This window comes from Streptopelia decaocto, assembly GCF_964273445.1.
Source record: "Streptopelia decaocto genome assembly, chromosome: 15".
Classification (NCBI taxonomy): domain Eukaryota; kingdom Metazoa; phylum Chordata; class Aves; order Columbiformes; family Columbidae; genus Streptopelia; species Streptopelia decaocto.
Genome location: NC_138670.1, coordinates 4,966,923 through 4,980,402, shown reverse-complemented (window position 1 = coordinate 4,980,402; position 13,480 = coordinate 4,966,923). Strand labels below are relative to the sequence as shown.

The 13,480-nt window shown below is 40.1% G+C and overlaps 1 protein-coding gene across 11 annotated transcripts in view; it reads left to right on the top strand.

Annotated features, from left to right (window-relative positions):
- Positions 1 to 13,480, top strand: part of ATXN2 (ataxin 2) — a 50,768-nt gene that overhangs the window by 28,327 nt on the left and 8,961 nt on the right. For 8 of the 11 annotated variants that reach the window (XM_082066201.1, XM_082066197.1, XM_082066206.1 and 5 more), the window contains 8 exons: positions 402 to 509; positions 1,396 to 1,466; positions 2,182 to 2,489; positions 2,994 to 3,057; positions 3,172 to 3,324; positions 3,969 to 4,035; positions 5,703 to 5,887; positions 6,493 to 6,625. In XM_082066201.1, the coding sequence (XP_081922327.1) occupies positions 402 to 509; positions 1,396 to 1,466; positions 2,182 to 2,489; positions 2,994 to 3,057; positions 3,172 to 3,324; positions 3,969 to 4,035; positions 5,703 to 5,887; positions 6,493 to 6,625 (1,089 nt within the window). The remainder of the gene's footprint in view (positions 1 to 401; positions 510 to 1,395; positions 1,467 to 2,181; positions 2,490 to 2,993; positions 3,058 to 3,171; positions 3,325 to 3,968; positions 4,036 to 5,702; positions 5,888 to 6,492; positions 6,626 to 13,480) is intronic. The other 3 variants (XM_082066202.1, XM_082066203.1, XM_082066200.1) reach the window with 1 other exon arrangement.

Here is a 13,480-nt window from a genome sequence, read left to right as displayed (position 1 = left end):
TCAAAGGATATTTTGGGCATAGTGAAAGGAAGAAAAAGCCTCAACACATTAAAGAGCACAGTCAAATGTCTAATAACTCTCAAATCTTTGTAGCATTCTGTATGAAGAGCTCGGCCTATTGAAAATAATTTGCTCTCAGTTTATAGGCTTTTTCAGCCTAGTTAAGGTTCTGTGTATGATGAGAGGGGTGTGTTTGACTGGGATGTTTTCATTTGGCTTAAAGACAGAAGAGGGGGAGATAACCCTCCAGGTCCTAACTAGGTAGCAGAAAATGTATAACCTAAGTTTTCTATTCTGTAAGCTGAAGGTGGTTAAATCTCTCTTCTGTTTCTATCTTGTCATCTCTCTTTGGTCAGTTTGAGCTGCGTATAAGAGAATAACTTCGGCAATTTGTTTTCTAGCTAAAGATACTAGGCTTCAGGACCAGAGGCAAAACCCTGCAACTGGAAACAAGGAGAATATAAAGCCAAGTGAGACTTCTCCTAGTTTTCCTAAACCTGAAAACAAAGGTTTGTATCGGAGCCTTTTGTATATACTTGACTGATGTAGGAATTCCAAGCACTAAACCTGTTATATCGACCGCTTCAATTAGCGTCTTAGGAAGACATGGAGGCAACCTGGCTTGGGTGTTCTACAGCAAAAAATCGGTCTTGCAGTTGTGAAGTGGCAGGTCTGCAATTTTAAATGTTGAGCTGGACTCATTTCAACAACACAAAGTGTAGAGATTCTCATGTGGATGGTGTGATTTCTTTTCACTTTTTCCTTTTTCTGATCACAAGGCTGGTTTTTAGCTCTCTTTGCTCTGAGTGTTTCTGCTTAGAGCTGCACTCACAATACTTCTGAGCATCATGGCCAGCATAGTTTTTTGTAACTGTACTTATTATTATGCCTTAAATTTGTCTTTCTCTGCAGTGTTGCTTTTTCATTCAGTTCTCAAAAAATATTTTCATATTGTTGAACTTGGAATCACAGAGTCATTTAGGTTGGAAAAGACCTTTAAGATTATCGAGTCCAGGCATAAACCTAACCTTGATCAGTGTTTCGCTTTAATTGCTAAGCCTTGAAACGCTGACATGTTATGTTTTGAGGGTTTTTTGTGTGTGCTGCTTTGTGTTCAGCTGAGTGCTGCAGTCCCTGCACCTCAGGGCTTCTGTCTCGGTGCGATGCGTTAGAACTACAGATACATCAGTTATGTAACGCTCTGGTTTCACAGAGTATTCTTGTGCGCTTACACACGTAGTTCATGGAATTGCACCAAATTACAGAGGGAACGATATCGCTGTATATCGTTTTTAGGTATGTTAGCATTGCCTTTTAGTAAATGGAGAAATGTAAGGGTTGTATGTAAAACTTGTATGAGAAATGCTTGGACAATGTTGGTCTTCTGTTTGGCAGGTGTATCTCCAATTGTTTCAGAGCATAGAAAACAGATTGATGATTTAAAGAAATTTAAGAATGACTTTAGGGTAAGTTTCTCTGTGTGTTAACTTGATGGTATCGTAGTTCTCATGTGTATCCAAATGATTATAGTGAATTGAATACATTGCATGCGTTAACAGGAAAACAGGTCCTTGCTGTTTGTGCTTAATTTATGAAAATATCTATAAGAACTAATGCTAGATATTGTAAAATCAATTCTGATTCTTGCTAGTACAATTGCCTGATACATGTAAATGTACATATTGACTATACACTGAAAATAGTATTTGAAACCTGTTGGATCGTTAGGTACAAATAATAATCGCATTTACACTCTGTATGGAAGAGTTGTTTCAAAATTAGATGAAGGGCTTTGCTGAGGAAAATGGAAGGTGCATTCATATTACTTATTTCATGGTTGTAATGGTGTATTAAATCAGGTTAGCTTTTCAAGTGTTACTATTAAATTACACAGGGAGATGAGTGCAGAGGGTTGTCTTAAGCTTTCATGTCACTTCCTAATCAACATACAGGTCAGTTGAGTGGCTGAATACCTTCTTTCACAGTGTAGGCTTAGAACATTGTCAATGTTCATAGATTTCTTTTCTAGTAGAAATGGGAATGTATGTTTTAAAAGGTCATTTCCAGATGATTAAGGCCCAAGGGACTATATTTTACTCTGTGCATGTGATAGCATTAGATTGTCTCTCTCTCTAGTTCTGTACCTCAATTTACTGAATATATTCCTTGGGTCTTTTTCAGTTACAGTCAAGTTCTTCTTCAGATGCAGTGGATCAACTGCTAAACAAAACCCGAGAAGGTGAAAAATCAAGAGATGTAGTTAAAGAAAAGACAGAATCAACCCCTAAAGAATCTATCATAGAAACTGGCAGTAATACTAACTCTAACGGTGGCAGTAGCAAACCTAATAGTCCAAGTATTTCTCCTTCGATAAGTAATAGTTCTGAGCAAAAACGAGGGCCTGAGGTAACTTCACAAGGTGTACAGACATCTGGGCCTGGAAGTAAACAAGATAAAGAGGATAAAGAGGAGAAGAAGGATACTTCTGAGTGAGTAATTATGCTTTTTAGAATAAGCACATCTGTTATTAGCATTTAGCCATTTGTAGAAAAAGCTATTATGAGTCTGTAATATCCTGCTGTTTATATGGATAAGATCAATATAAGTTCTCTCTGTTACACAGAGAAAACAAGAGGTGAAGTGACTGTACTGAAAACCATCTCGCGAGTCACTGGCAGAGCTGCATTTCGAGCTCTGGTCCTGTTGATGCTTAATCTGTATCTAAATGCTTATTTGAGTGTTTTCTTGGCTCATGTGAGCTGTAGTATTAACAGCAGGAAAACTTTTATGGACACGTGTAGTAAGAGTACTGTCAGTAAGAGTGGCTTTTTGCATGCCGTGTATTGTTTGAGTTCTCAAAAGTCTGACTCACAGATGGAAATGAGGTATTTCATCTCTTTAAAATTTTAATTGCTGGGGCGTTTTGCAGATATATAGAATGATATGCTTGTAAAAGAATAACACAATGCAATTTTTTTCTTCTTTATGTTTAGGCAAGTTAGAAAATCAACACTTAATCCTAATGCAAAAGAGTTCAACCCTCGATCTTTTGCTCAAGTAAGTTATTTGAATCTATTTAACATTGCTTTTGAGTAGATTTTTTTAAGCAAACTTTTATTTGGAGGATAATCAAGCTAATCTTGCATATTAATTGCTGAACTCTGTTTGTAGCCAAAACCTTCTACTACACCAACCTCCCCTCGTCCGCAAGCTCAGCCCAGCCCCTCCATGGTGGGTCATCAGCAGCCAACCCCTGTGTACACTCAGCCTGTTTGTTTTGCACCAAATATGATGTACCCAGTTCCAGTGAGTCCAGGCGTGCAGGTAAAGTGCAGCAGATGCTGTGGATTCATTAACACTTCTTGGGTGATTGTCAGCAAGTTTGGGAGATTTAGGAGATACAAGTTGAAACAGTGAAATGATACAGCTTGTATTATTGTTGTAAATATGGGCACAATTACGTTGTTAAGTTTTACCTATGTAAATTCCCAGTGGTCCCTCAACCTGGATGTTCTAATAGTCTCAAACACTTGTGAATTCCAGCAGCTCTTACAATTATTGCTAATCTCTGTGGAGTTCCTCCCCACTCTTCCAAATATAGTCGTACTCTCTTAAGTTTAAAGCAACTATTTCTTAATCCTTAGTTTCCAGCTGTGTGCCACTGGTTTCTGGTCATTGCAGGGGTTATTAGGATTTCAAATCTGTTATAAACCTGTCTTATTTAGTACATTGCGTGGAGCAGCAGTAGTATCATTACTTGACTGGCTGTTGTAAACCATATGGTCTTAGTTGTTTGTACGTGCAGACTTGATCACAGTGATCCAAGAAAATACCATAGGTTAGGCAGAGTTCACTAAACCACGTAACATAGCAGAGTAAAACACATCAAAGCTGAGTGGGGCCCCCACTCAGACACATACTCACTTTTTAAAGGAGTATTATAGCTTCAACTCTCCCTTCTCTTTCAGCCTCTATATCCTATTCCCATGACGCCCATGCCAGTGAACCAAGCCAAGACATATAGAGCAGGTAAAGGTGAGAATAATACTGCCTGTTTGGTTTTTAGTCTGCATGCAGCATGTATATATTACAAATGTTTGTGTATTTTCTAATCCCTGTTCGTTTGTTTTCGATTGATATTGTAAATGCTGTTCTTAAGAAAGAGAAGTGGAAATACTAACACATTTCTAGGTTAACTAATTCAGACAAAACATGATACGTTTGAGTTGCTTGGTTTGGAATCTGATTTGACAAGCAGGAAATCCTCTCTGTTACTTGGAATGTTAGGGTAAGCTGATTGTCTCCTGTATTTTGTAAATGCTACAGGTTTGTTTAAAGGGAACTTTCTGGAGTGGTTTTCTGGACTGCTTTACAGCAGAGCCCTGAATGGTGTTTAAATAGGGTTTTGTTTTCAGTCAACAGGCAAAATTGCTATTTCTTCAGAAAGAGTGTGCTATGCTACTCTTCTGGAAAGAACTAACTGCTGGTTCCAGTTTGTTCTTCTGCATTCCTTCTGCAGCAGTAACTGAACAGCTGGACTAACAATAGTGTGTTTTTAACAAGTGACACCTGGGGCTGTGGAGGCCCGAACATGTGAGGCGAGATGCTCTCTCTTGTGTGTAGTGCAGCGAAGGAGCAGAAAAATGATGGTTTTGTTTTTATAGTCATGTTTCAGATAATGCTCTAATTCTACACAGTGCATGCTTTCTTGCAGTTTTATACAGTGGGTCATGATGGTAGGTTCCAGTGCTGCAGCTCCAGTCACTGGAGGAGGAAATTGTTTAAATAAACAAGTAGCCTTTATGAATGTAGGGAAGACAAAAACCTGCAATGTGTTTCTCTTTTAAAACACACTACTAACTTTACTGTGGCCTGACCCGTGAATTCTTTTGGTTGGTAACACTGATTGTTTTAATCAGAAATATATTGCTATGCACTCACTTGCTCTGTGAGGCTGCTCCTCTATTCTGAATTCCTTTTTAAAACTTCGTTTTTTTCTGCATATCCCTTCTGTGTGCAGCAGAGTCCCAAGGGAGCTGCATGGGTTAAAGTTCAGTGTCTTTACACTGTTCAAGTTACCTCTCTGCCCTCTTAATCTTTCTTCCCTCTAATTATTCCTACTCCTCTTATAGGTTGACTTGTCCCCTTCAGTGTTGACCGAGACCTAAAAGTCGCTCCCGCTGTCCTGAGGGGTAGCACAGAGCTTAAAATGTGTGAATAGCTCAAATTGCGGCTGGTGGAGACCTTTATTCTGCTCTCCTCAGCCATAAGCACAAGTGATTTTAGCAGACTCAGCTTTCCAGCTGATGGAAGTGTTGCTGAGTAGTTCCCATAGAGGGTGAATTAAGCCTTTTGAAGGGGACAGGATCAAATTTGATTACTGTAGGTATCCTGATAAAACCTTTCTTTTCTGTTACTGATTCTTGTCAGTCTTTCTCTCCCTACACCTCCTTCCTTTCCAAAAAAAAAGCAGGCCTGGGTTTGTGGCTGTATACATGGCTCAAAAGCAGTGATGAAAATCAGACGTTTCTTGGAGAACTCCTTTTCATGCTGTTGCTTTTTGATCGTGCTCTAATACATGGTTGAAGGTGAGGGGTGAGGATATTCCTCTTGCTCGCAGTGACATTGTAATGTCAGACTTCTCAGGAAGATCATAATTCATTGTCCTGTGTTTCTAATGTTTCTAACTCTTTGCTTTGTAGTACCAAATATGCCACAGCAACGGCAAGACCAACATCACCAGAGCACCATGATGCACCCTGCCTCGGCAGCAGGCCCTCCAATTGTAGCTACGCCACCTGCTTATTCAACACAATATGTTGCGTATAGTCCCCAACAGTTTCCTAATCAGCCTCTTGTGCAGCATGTGCCACACTACCAATCTCAGGTAAGAGTTCTCCTAGTCTACGTGATACGTCAAAATAGAAATAACTGAGTGTCTCAGTCCTAAATACCCAGTTGTCTCCAGTCCTAAGAGATCACTCTGAGCAGTTTCTGTGTTATGGTGGTGCTGTAATGTGCTTCAAAGCCTGTAAGAAATTTTAAGGTCAGTGTAGAAGTTGGCATTTATTATTGATACTACCTTTATGGCTCTTTGGAGAATTCCTTTCAGGTCATGGCCAGGACATCTCCCACTTACGTGTTCTAAAATTAAGCTATTTGGTGTACCCCTCTTACTTCAAAGGCTTTTAAATAACCATATGTAATTGTATAAATATATAATTACATACATAAGCTTACTACATTATTAGAGTGGCAAAAATTAGCTATGCCAATGGTTTCTGTCAGTTTCTAGCCCACTACAGAAAATACCCTTAAATTTTTAGAAACAATTGGGATAATTGTGATAATATGAAATCTTTAGTCTGCTCTGCATTTAGTGAAGCCAAGCTGTTACAGTATCTAAGTACATAATTACTGTTTAGATGACACTCATTTCTTTGTAATAGTTCTCCAATTAACTGTCTCTTTTCTTCTTTCTGTTGCACGCAGCATCCTCATGTTTATAGCCCTGTAATACAGGGCAACGCTAGAATGATGGCACCACCAACACACGCACAGCCTGGTTTAGTATCTTCTTCTGCAACACAGTATGGTGCGCATGAACAGACGCATGCTATGTATGGTAGGAAACGTTTTGTGTTATATGTAACTTTTTAAGTTCTGATGTTGTGCAGGGTTGTATTTAATCTCAAGCTTCAGACGTGGGTATCGTTCAGATTACACCCATAGATGTGGTTTTATGTTTCATAAGATGATGAGCAGAGCATTGAAAACTGAGCCACCTGGTTAAAATGAAAACTCAAGTGTGCTGATTTCAGTAGGATGCCAGTGACCAAGATGAAATTTCAACCTGGGAGCTGCTAAAGAATATCTACTGAAAGAAGTTTGTTCAAGTTCTCTTGATGCTCTTGACACAACATCCCTTGATTGTTTCTTGATTATAACTAGGACTTGTTTTATCGGAAGGCTATGACCTCAAGTTTCAAAACTTGTCTTTAGTTCTGACAACTTAGTGAAATGCTGTCTTTATGATACTACTAGCATTATTAACAGGATGAACACTGCTGTTTGAGCAAGATAAAATGTGTTGCTTACCTTTCTTTTTTGGTAAGTCAAGAACAAGTATATGAAACAGCTCATGTATTACTCTGACTTTGACAATTAGTCTCCAGCATTAGCAGATGGGCATATTTCAGTTGCAGTGAAGTGCTGAAAATGTGGGTTACCTTGTTGCAAAGTCAAATGTGAAAGAACTTCTGAAGCATTATAAATGTATGATAAATCAATGCCCAATTCAGAGAAAAAAACCTCACTGCAAAGTGTGCTATGGAAAGAGGTAGAATCAAGGTTGTGAGAAGTCTTGGAAATTGTCATAAAATGTCAAAACAGCAGATGGTCTCTTGAAAACATGGCATTTCAATACTTGTTATAGCATCTGAGGAAGACTTTTATTGGGTCACGTATATTATTGACTTAGATTCTAATAAAAGATTTTCTGTACCTTTAGACATCTTTGTATGTTTTCCGGTGCTTAGTTTTACACTGCTACTTAATGGAAGTCCATGATGTGTCATGAAAACGTACAAGGCTAAGGATCTGAAGTTCAGTGTGAAATTAATTCTGATTTTTAAAAGTTTGTGTCTTACCCATCAGAAAAACTCCTGTCAGCTCTCTGCAGTGGTATGGTAACATAGCTGAGAAACAAAAATACTAGAGAGAAACCTTTTTTGACCCTTGGAGGAAGAACATTTGAGCTCATTTGTGCTGAAGCTGAAGTTAACTTGTAGAGATTAAGTCTTTCTCTCACAGGTCCTTGCTAATTGTATTACTTTGATCTTTTCAACTCTTGTGCTTGAGGTGTCCATGTAAACAGATCTTCTGTTTGCTGTTCCATTAGATTAAATAGAATTCCGATAAAGTGGATGATCAAAGGCTTTCAGACCTTTATTGGGGAAAACTCTCCTCTCAAATCTTAATTAAAATAAAACTAAACATGAGATAATCTGAGATTTGATTCAAAGTGGTTGCATGTGACTTCCTGGCAATTTCCCATTGTGGACCATCCTTATCTTTTGTAACCAGTGGGTTCTACAGCACTGAAGTACCAGTCCTTCCCTTGGCTGGCTTTGATCAGATGGCTGGATAGTTTGCTCACCGATATTCTGACTTACAACCATTAGATCTCATTTTGTGTTGGTTTTGCAGCTTGTCTGTTTTAGATCTGTGACTACCTACCAGTACAAACAACTAAGTTGGGTCAAACTTGAGAATTCTTTGGTATTTCCTGCCATTAATTAAATATTACTTTTCCAAGAGCACCTAATTTAACAGAAATTGAATGTCCTTCTGTGTTCTTTCAAGTAACTACTTGGTGACTCTTCTAAATATTCTCCCACCTTCCCAGTAAATGAACAAGTGCTTGAGATTCTTGTTACTGAGACCTCACCCCAGCCGGATCGTGAACTCCATATGAGACACTTTTAAATTTTTGAGTATGTTCTTGCCATGTGCAAGTGTGTTTATTGCCTAGCGAACATGAATTGGCTCCAATGTACCCTTAATTTATAAAGTTTGCAGTTAGCCGCACACGAAACGACCTCTGATGTAGTGCAGCACACTCTCAGTTCCAATTTTTGCAAGTCTTCCATGTGCTGAGTACTTGAAGACCTTGCCTAGATGGATTGTGTTTCCTCCAAATGTGTTCATCAGTAACGTATTCACTTCAACTTCTGTTTATCAAGCTGTGAGTGCTTGGGGAAAATGTAGAAATGCCCAAGGTGATAAGTATAAGCTGCTTCTGGAGTACATTGCTAACGAACAACATGCTGGAACCATTCGCATCTGATTGAGTGACTGTGAGACAGTATCCGTAACTTACGTTCTGTATTTTGGAACCTTAAGTTTACTCACAGTATCTTTGAACTAAAATACCAATGCACTTTGATTCTGGTCCTGTCTTAAAAAACTCATTTGAACAGAATAAGAACTTCCTGAGAAACACCAACTGCTGCCTTTGATTTCTGGAGCACCTGCTCAAACAAGTTCTCAGATTTCCTTTTGGCTCTTTAAGATTGCTATCTGATTTTAAAAAATATATATTATTATCTATTTAAAAATTTATTTTTTGCCCCGTTGATATCACGATTCAGAGGGTTATGCTGCCCTTTTATCCTTCAAGGTACTAGTGCTTTCTTTGAGATAATTCTTGCAAAATTCACTCAATGTTTTTCCTGCGTATGTGGTAGAGAGAAGATGTCTGCAAGGAGAACCACACTGAGACGTGGGGGTTGGGGGGCTCTGCTCATGAAGTATTCTTAAGGTATAAAATGTTTTCTGGTGAGACCTGAAACTCCATCTTCACTAATGGTTTGGGACAAGTTGAAAGCCTGTGGCCAGTAGTAGCTGCCTGCCGACGAAGAGAAATGCCTGTTGATCCATTAAGTGAACCAGTTTGGGGTTTATTTTCCTTCCTGCCTCATGAAGAGATAGCCGAATCCAAAATACATACAGCGACCTACGCTTGTTTATAAGCACTCTTACATTTTAAAGAAAAGTATTTCTATCTGATGCTGTTTAATGGGATATTTCTGCACTTCTGCGATCTCCTTGCTGGTGGTTCCAGTGTCCTGCTGCTGTCTCGCACCCACTGTTGCCAAGAGCTGGAGAGAAGCTGAGCAGCTGAGCTGCCTGGTCACCCGCAGACCCAGCTAAACCTGCCGGAGGAGCGTTTAAATCATTGGGTTTTCCCCCTAAAAACACAATTGAGAAAGGACAGTGTTCAAGCAACTATCTTTCAGTCAACTGCCAGACAATAAATGTCTGTTAAACGCTTCAGCTCTGAAGACCTGAGCCACTTAGATGTCCTTATGGAGGGAGTTTGAAACGCAGGCGTCTTTCAGTGCCGCACACACGTACCTGAACGCGGAGCTGTCATTCTTGGCCTGTGGGTTTCAGAACACGGTGCCTGCCTGGGGAGCGTTGGCTCTGGGTGATGTCCCTGGCACCGATACCCTGGGCTGGTCACGTTTGGCCACGTTGGCAGTTCCACTGCTCGGTCTGTGGCGCACACAGAACTGAACTTGTGCCGTTAACCAACCGAATTTTCTGCTAAGTAGAGGGTGGATAAATTCATTCCTGTGACAATGAACTTGTGTTAATCTTACCATGCAGCTGAACTGCCTGTGTTTCCAGGTAACTGGAGTCCTCTGAATAACTTTACTTTCGTGTTTAAAACCAACCTTGTGTAAAACCAGAGCTTGGTTTTATACAGCTGCATTTCCTGTTTTTTGTGCTCTCATTCCTGTCCCCATTCTCCCTTCCCTTTTCCCCTTCTGCATATGTTTTACTGGTCTGGTGTTGTCTCTAACTTTATCTGGTTTCTGTCTCAGCAGTAGAGTAAATTCTATTACCCTGATAGTACAATGGTGGATATAATATAAACTTCAGAGGATTCTCCAGGGACTAAGAGTGAACCAGTCACCAAAGGTGTCTTGGAACTGTTAAGAATGGCAGTGATATAGCTGAAAAAGCAAGGGGCCAATTTCTGTTTTAATGTAATTATGTTTTAACCTTCTCATTACAGTGGACTGTAATAGACCATTAATTGACATAAAGCTTATTTCTGTGTTGCTTAAGAACTGAAGACCTCAGTGTCACAGTGTAGAAGGAAGGCTTACCTGAGACTTGTATTGTTTCATTTCCACTCATTTGTGAAACTAAATATCCAGCTCTAATAGCACCTAAGTAAATAAAAATATCTGCATGGTTCTACAATCTTTAAAAAAGAAAAAAAAATGATGCTGACCTTTCCAGAAGACGGGAAGTATGCACGTGGCAAGAGGCTAATTTACCTTTCTATTTCCCAAATTCAGCATGTCCCAAAATACCATACAGCAAGGAGACAGGCCCTTCTTTCTACTTTGCCAGTGAGTTGGGTTTTTTGTACTAATTTTGATTGTACAGAAAAAGCACTTACTAAAGAACAGATGTTAAAGGAATGGGACGTGTTGAGGGAACAAGTTTCCTTGCACCAAACCAGTATGTGGAAAACACAGGAAGGTTCCTTCCCATGGACAGGGACATGAAGCTGTTGAACAGATTTATATGACCACAGGAAGCTGATTTGTCAGTGTTTTAAAATGTATTTTGTATGCTGAATAATTTAGTTTTAGCACCCAGTCTTTTCGTCTGCAGCCAGAATTGAGTGCTGCATGTGGAGAACCTCTGCCTAAAACCTGGGTCAGCAGCCTCACTCCCTTTCTTTCACAGCCCAAATGGAATTTTAAAACTGGGGAAGTTAATCTGTGTCCGAAAAGGAGAAGTGTCTTGTGCCTCTTGTCTGTAAAAAGCTGTGGCTCAAGTTCTGAGCCCCTGGGAGGAAATAACTTGAGTTGCAGCTGAGATGAAGGAAGCTTTTTGTAGAGTTACTTCACTGCTGTTATTATAATAATAAAGAGAGCAACCAGACGAGGGCTCCGTGCCGGTGTAGATGCTTCCTTGGCAGATAACGTTAGGTATCGGTGGTACCCGAGCCGGTGACCTGCGTCAGTGCAGGGGCGGGCAAGGGGCTGATGTTCTCTGTGCTCGGCGCACAGCAGCTAACGCAGACTCCAGCTGCCTGCCTGTATGGGAAGGGCAGATAAGGAAAAAAATCTGCCTTATATATTGGTGATCTTAGCACTTGGAGGAAGCTGGTTTGGGGAGAAATGGGATGGTTGCAGGATGGACCGTCCTTGTCACCCAAGATATGGCAAAGGACTGAAGTTCCCAGGATATTTCAACCATTCTCCTGTCCTGTTGTGTGTGCAAGCCCATGCAGCCTATGCCAGGCACTCTTGGTTTAGTTTCGTTTGGTTTTTTTAAGTTAGCTCATGCAAGAGGGATGTGAGAAATACCACTTGTTCTCCAAAAATCTCTTCTGGAACAGACTTCCTGTGTTTCTTGTACCGAAATTGTTCGGCGTGAACTGGTGCTGTGGGATGCCGACCTGTCCTGTTTTCACGCGTCTTGGTTTGGTGCACTGAAATAACTTTAAAAAGCTCGTTCCTTTCGTGGATAATCTTTTAAGTGAAGTCCACTCTACCTGTGTAAAATTACTTCTTGAAATGTTTGTGTTATGAAAGAAACATTTGCTATTTCTTTGCTTCCTACCATTCAGGTCTTTTAAATGTAGTTATCCTCACCATCTTACTGGGTCTGGCAATAGTTTTGAAGTTTGTGCACTGGTCAGTTCTTGAAAATAGGCTCTTCAGTGCATCTTGGGACCATGACCAACCATGACCACCATTGGCAGCATTAAAATTCCTACCAGGGAAAATATGAAATTACATTTATATGTTTTTTGCTTATACCCTTGTAGCTGGGAGCTCTGCTTGATTTCTGCTGCTCTCACCTCTTTTGATTTCAGCTCCTTCTGTGGGTTTGGTGGCTGCCTGCTGCTTGTTTGCCTCTCAGAAAAATGGGTTGCACTTTTGTAGAGTCGAATTCAGTAATTCAATCCATCTGATATTTTTGCTCACTTCATTACCGAATCGCTTATCTGCACTGTGTATCCCGGCAAGGTTAGTGCAGTTCAATATTACGTTAGGAAACAACTTGTTGAAAAGATGCTGCAACGAAGCAAGTTGGCCCAGGGAGTGTTTCTTGCAGAGAGGAATGTGAGGCATAAATGGTGAGAAAACCCGTGTGTTTCTGCTGGAATGAGCGGAGGTTACTTGCAGCAAGGAGATCCGCAGAGCTGTTTTGTGCTTTCCTAGAGTCGTGCTTTCTCAGCACGACTAGATGGCCATTTGGAAAATCTCCAAAGTAATGAGAATGAGGGAAAATCTTGGATAATTTGCAATACTTTTTCTTTTTTCTTCTTCCTCGCCTCCTGTTTCATCTCGTTTGCCGTTTGGTATCTGTAGTGAACTGTTGTGATGAACAGGCACAAATTCTTGACAGAAGGTCCCAGCGAAAGTGCTTTAGTTACGGCCGAGCAGCTGAATCTCTCGTGGCTGTTTTGCAAGGCTTCTTCCGCAGATTTCAGTGCTTTGTCAAGAGCTGCCCATTGCACCAGCTAAACGGGGAAAACCTTTTACTTTTCTAGAGTTGAAGTTTGAACTCGGGGTTTGAACTACCAATGATCTGTGCACATGTTTCAGACTTGCTGCCGCTCGTCCCGAACTGTTCTTGGTTTGTATGCAGTGTTTGTACAGGATTTAGATAAGTATCCACGTAACATTTTTTGAAAGACACTTTTAGTATTGCTATTACAACCTAATTTGCAGCAGCTTCTGAACTAGTTTTAACCTAATTTGTAGAGCTTATTGGAGTAATTTGTTAAAGACAAAATGGGGGAGAGGAGAAGCTAGGCAAATAAAAATTCTTCAATATAAAAAATGTGGTACTTTAAATGCAAAGCTGTGGATCAAAGATATTAGAAGGCTATGGAAGAGCTGCTGCTATGACAAAAACTTGATCCTCCCCCCACTTCTGT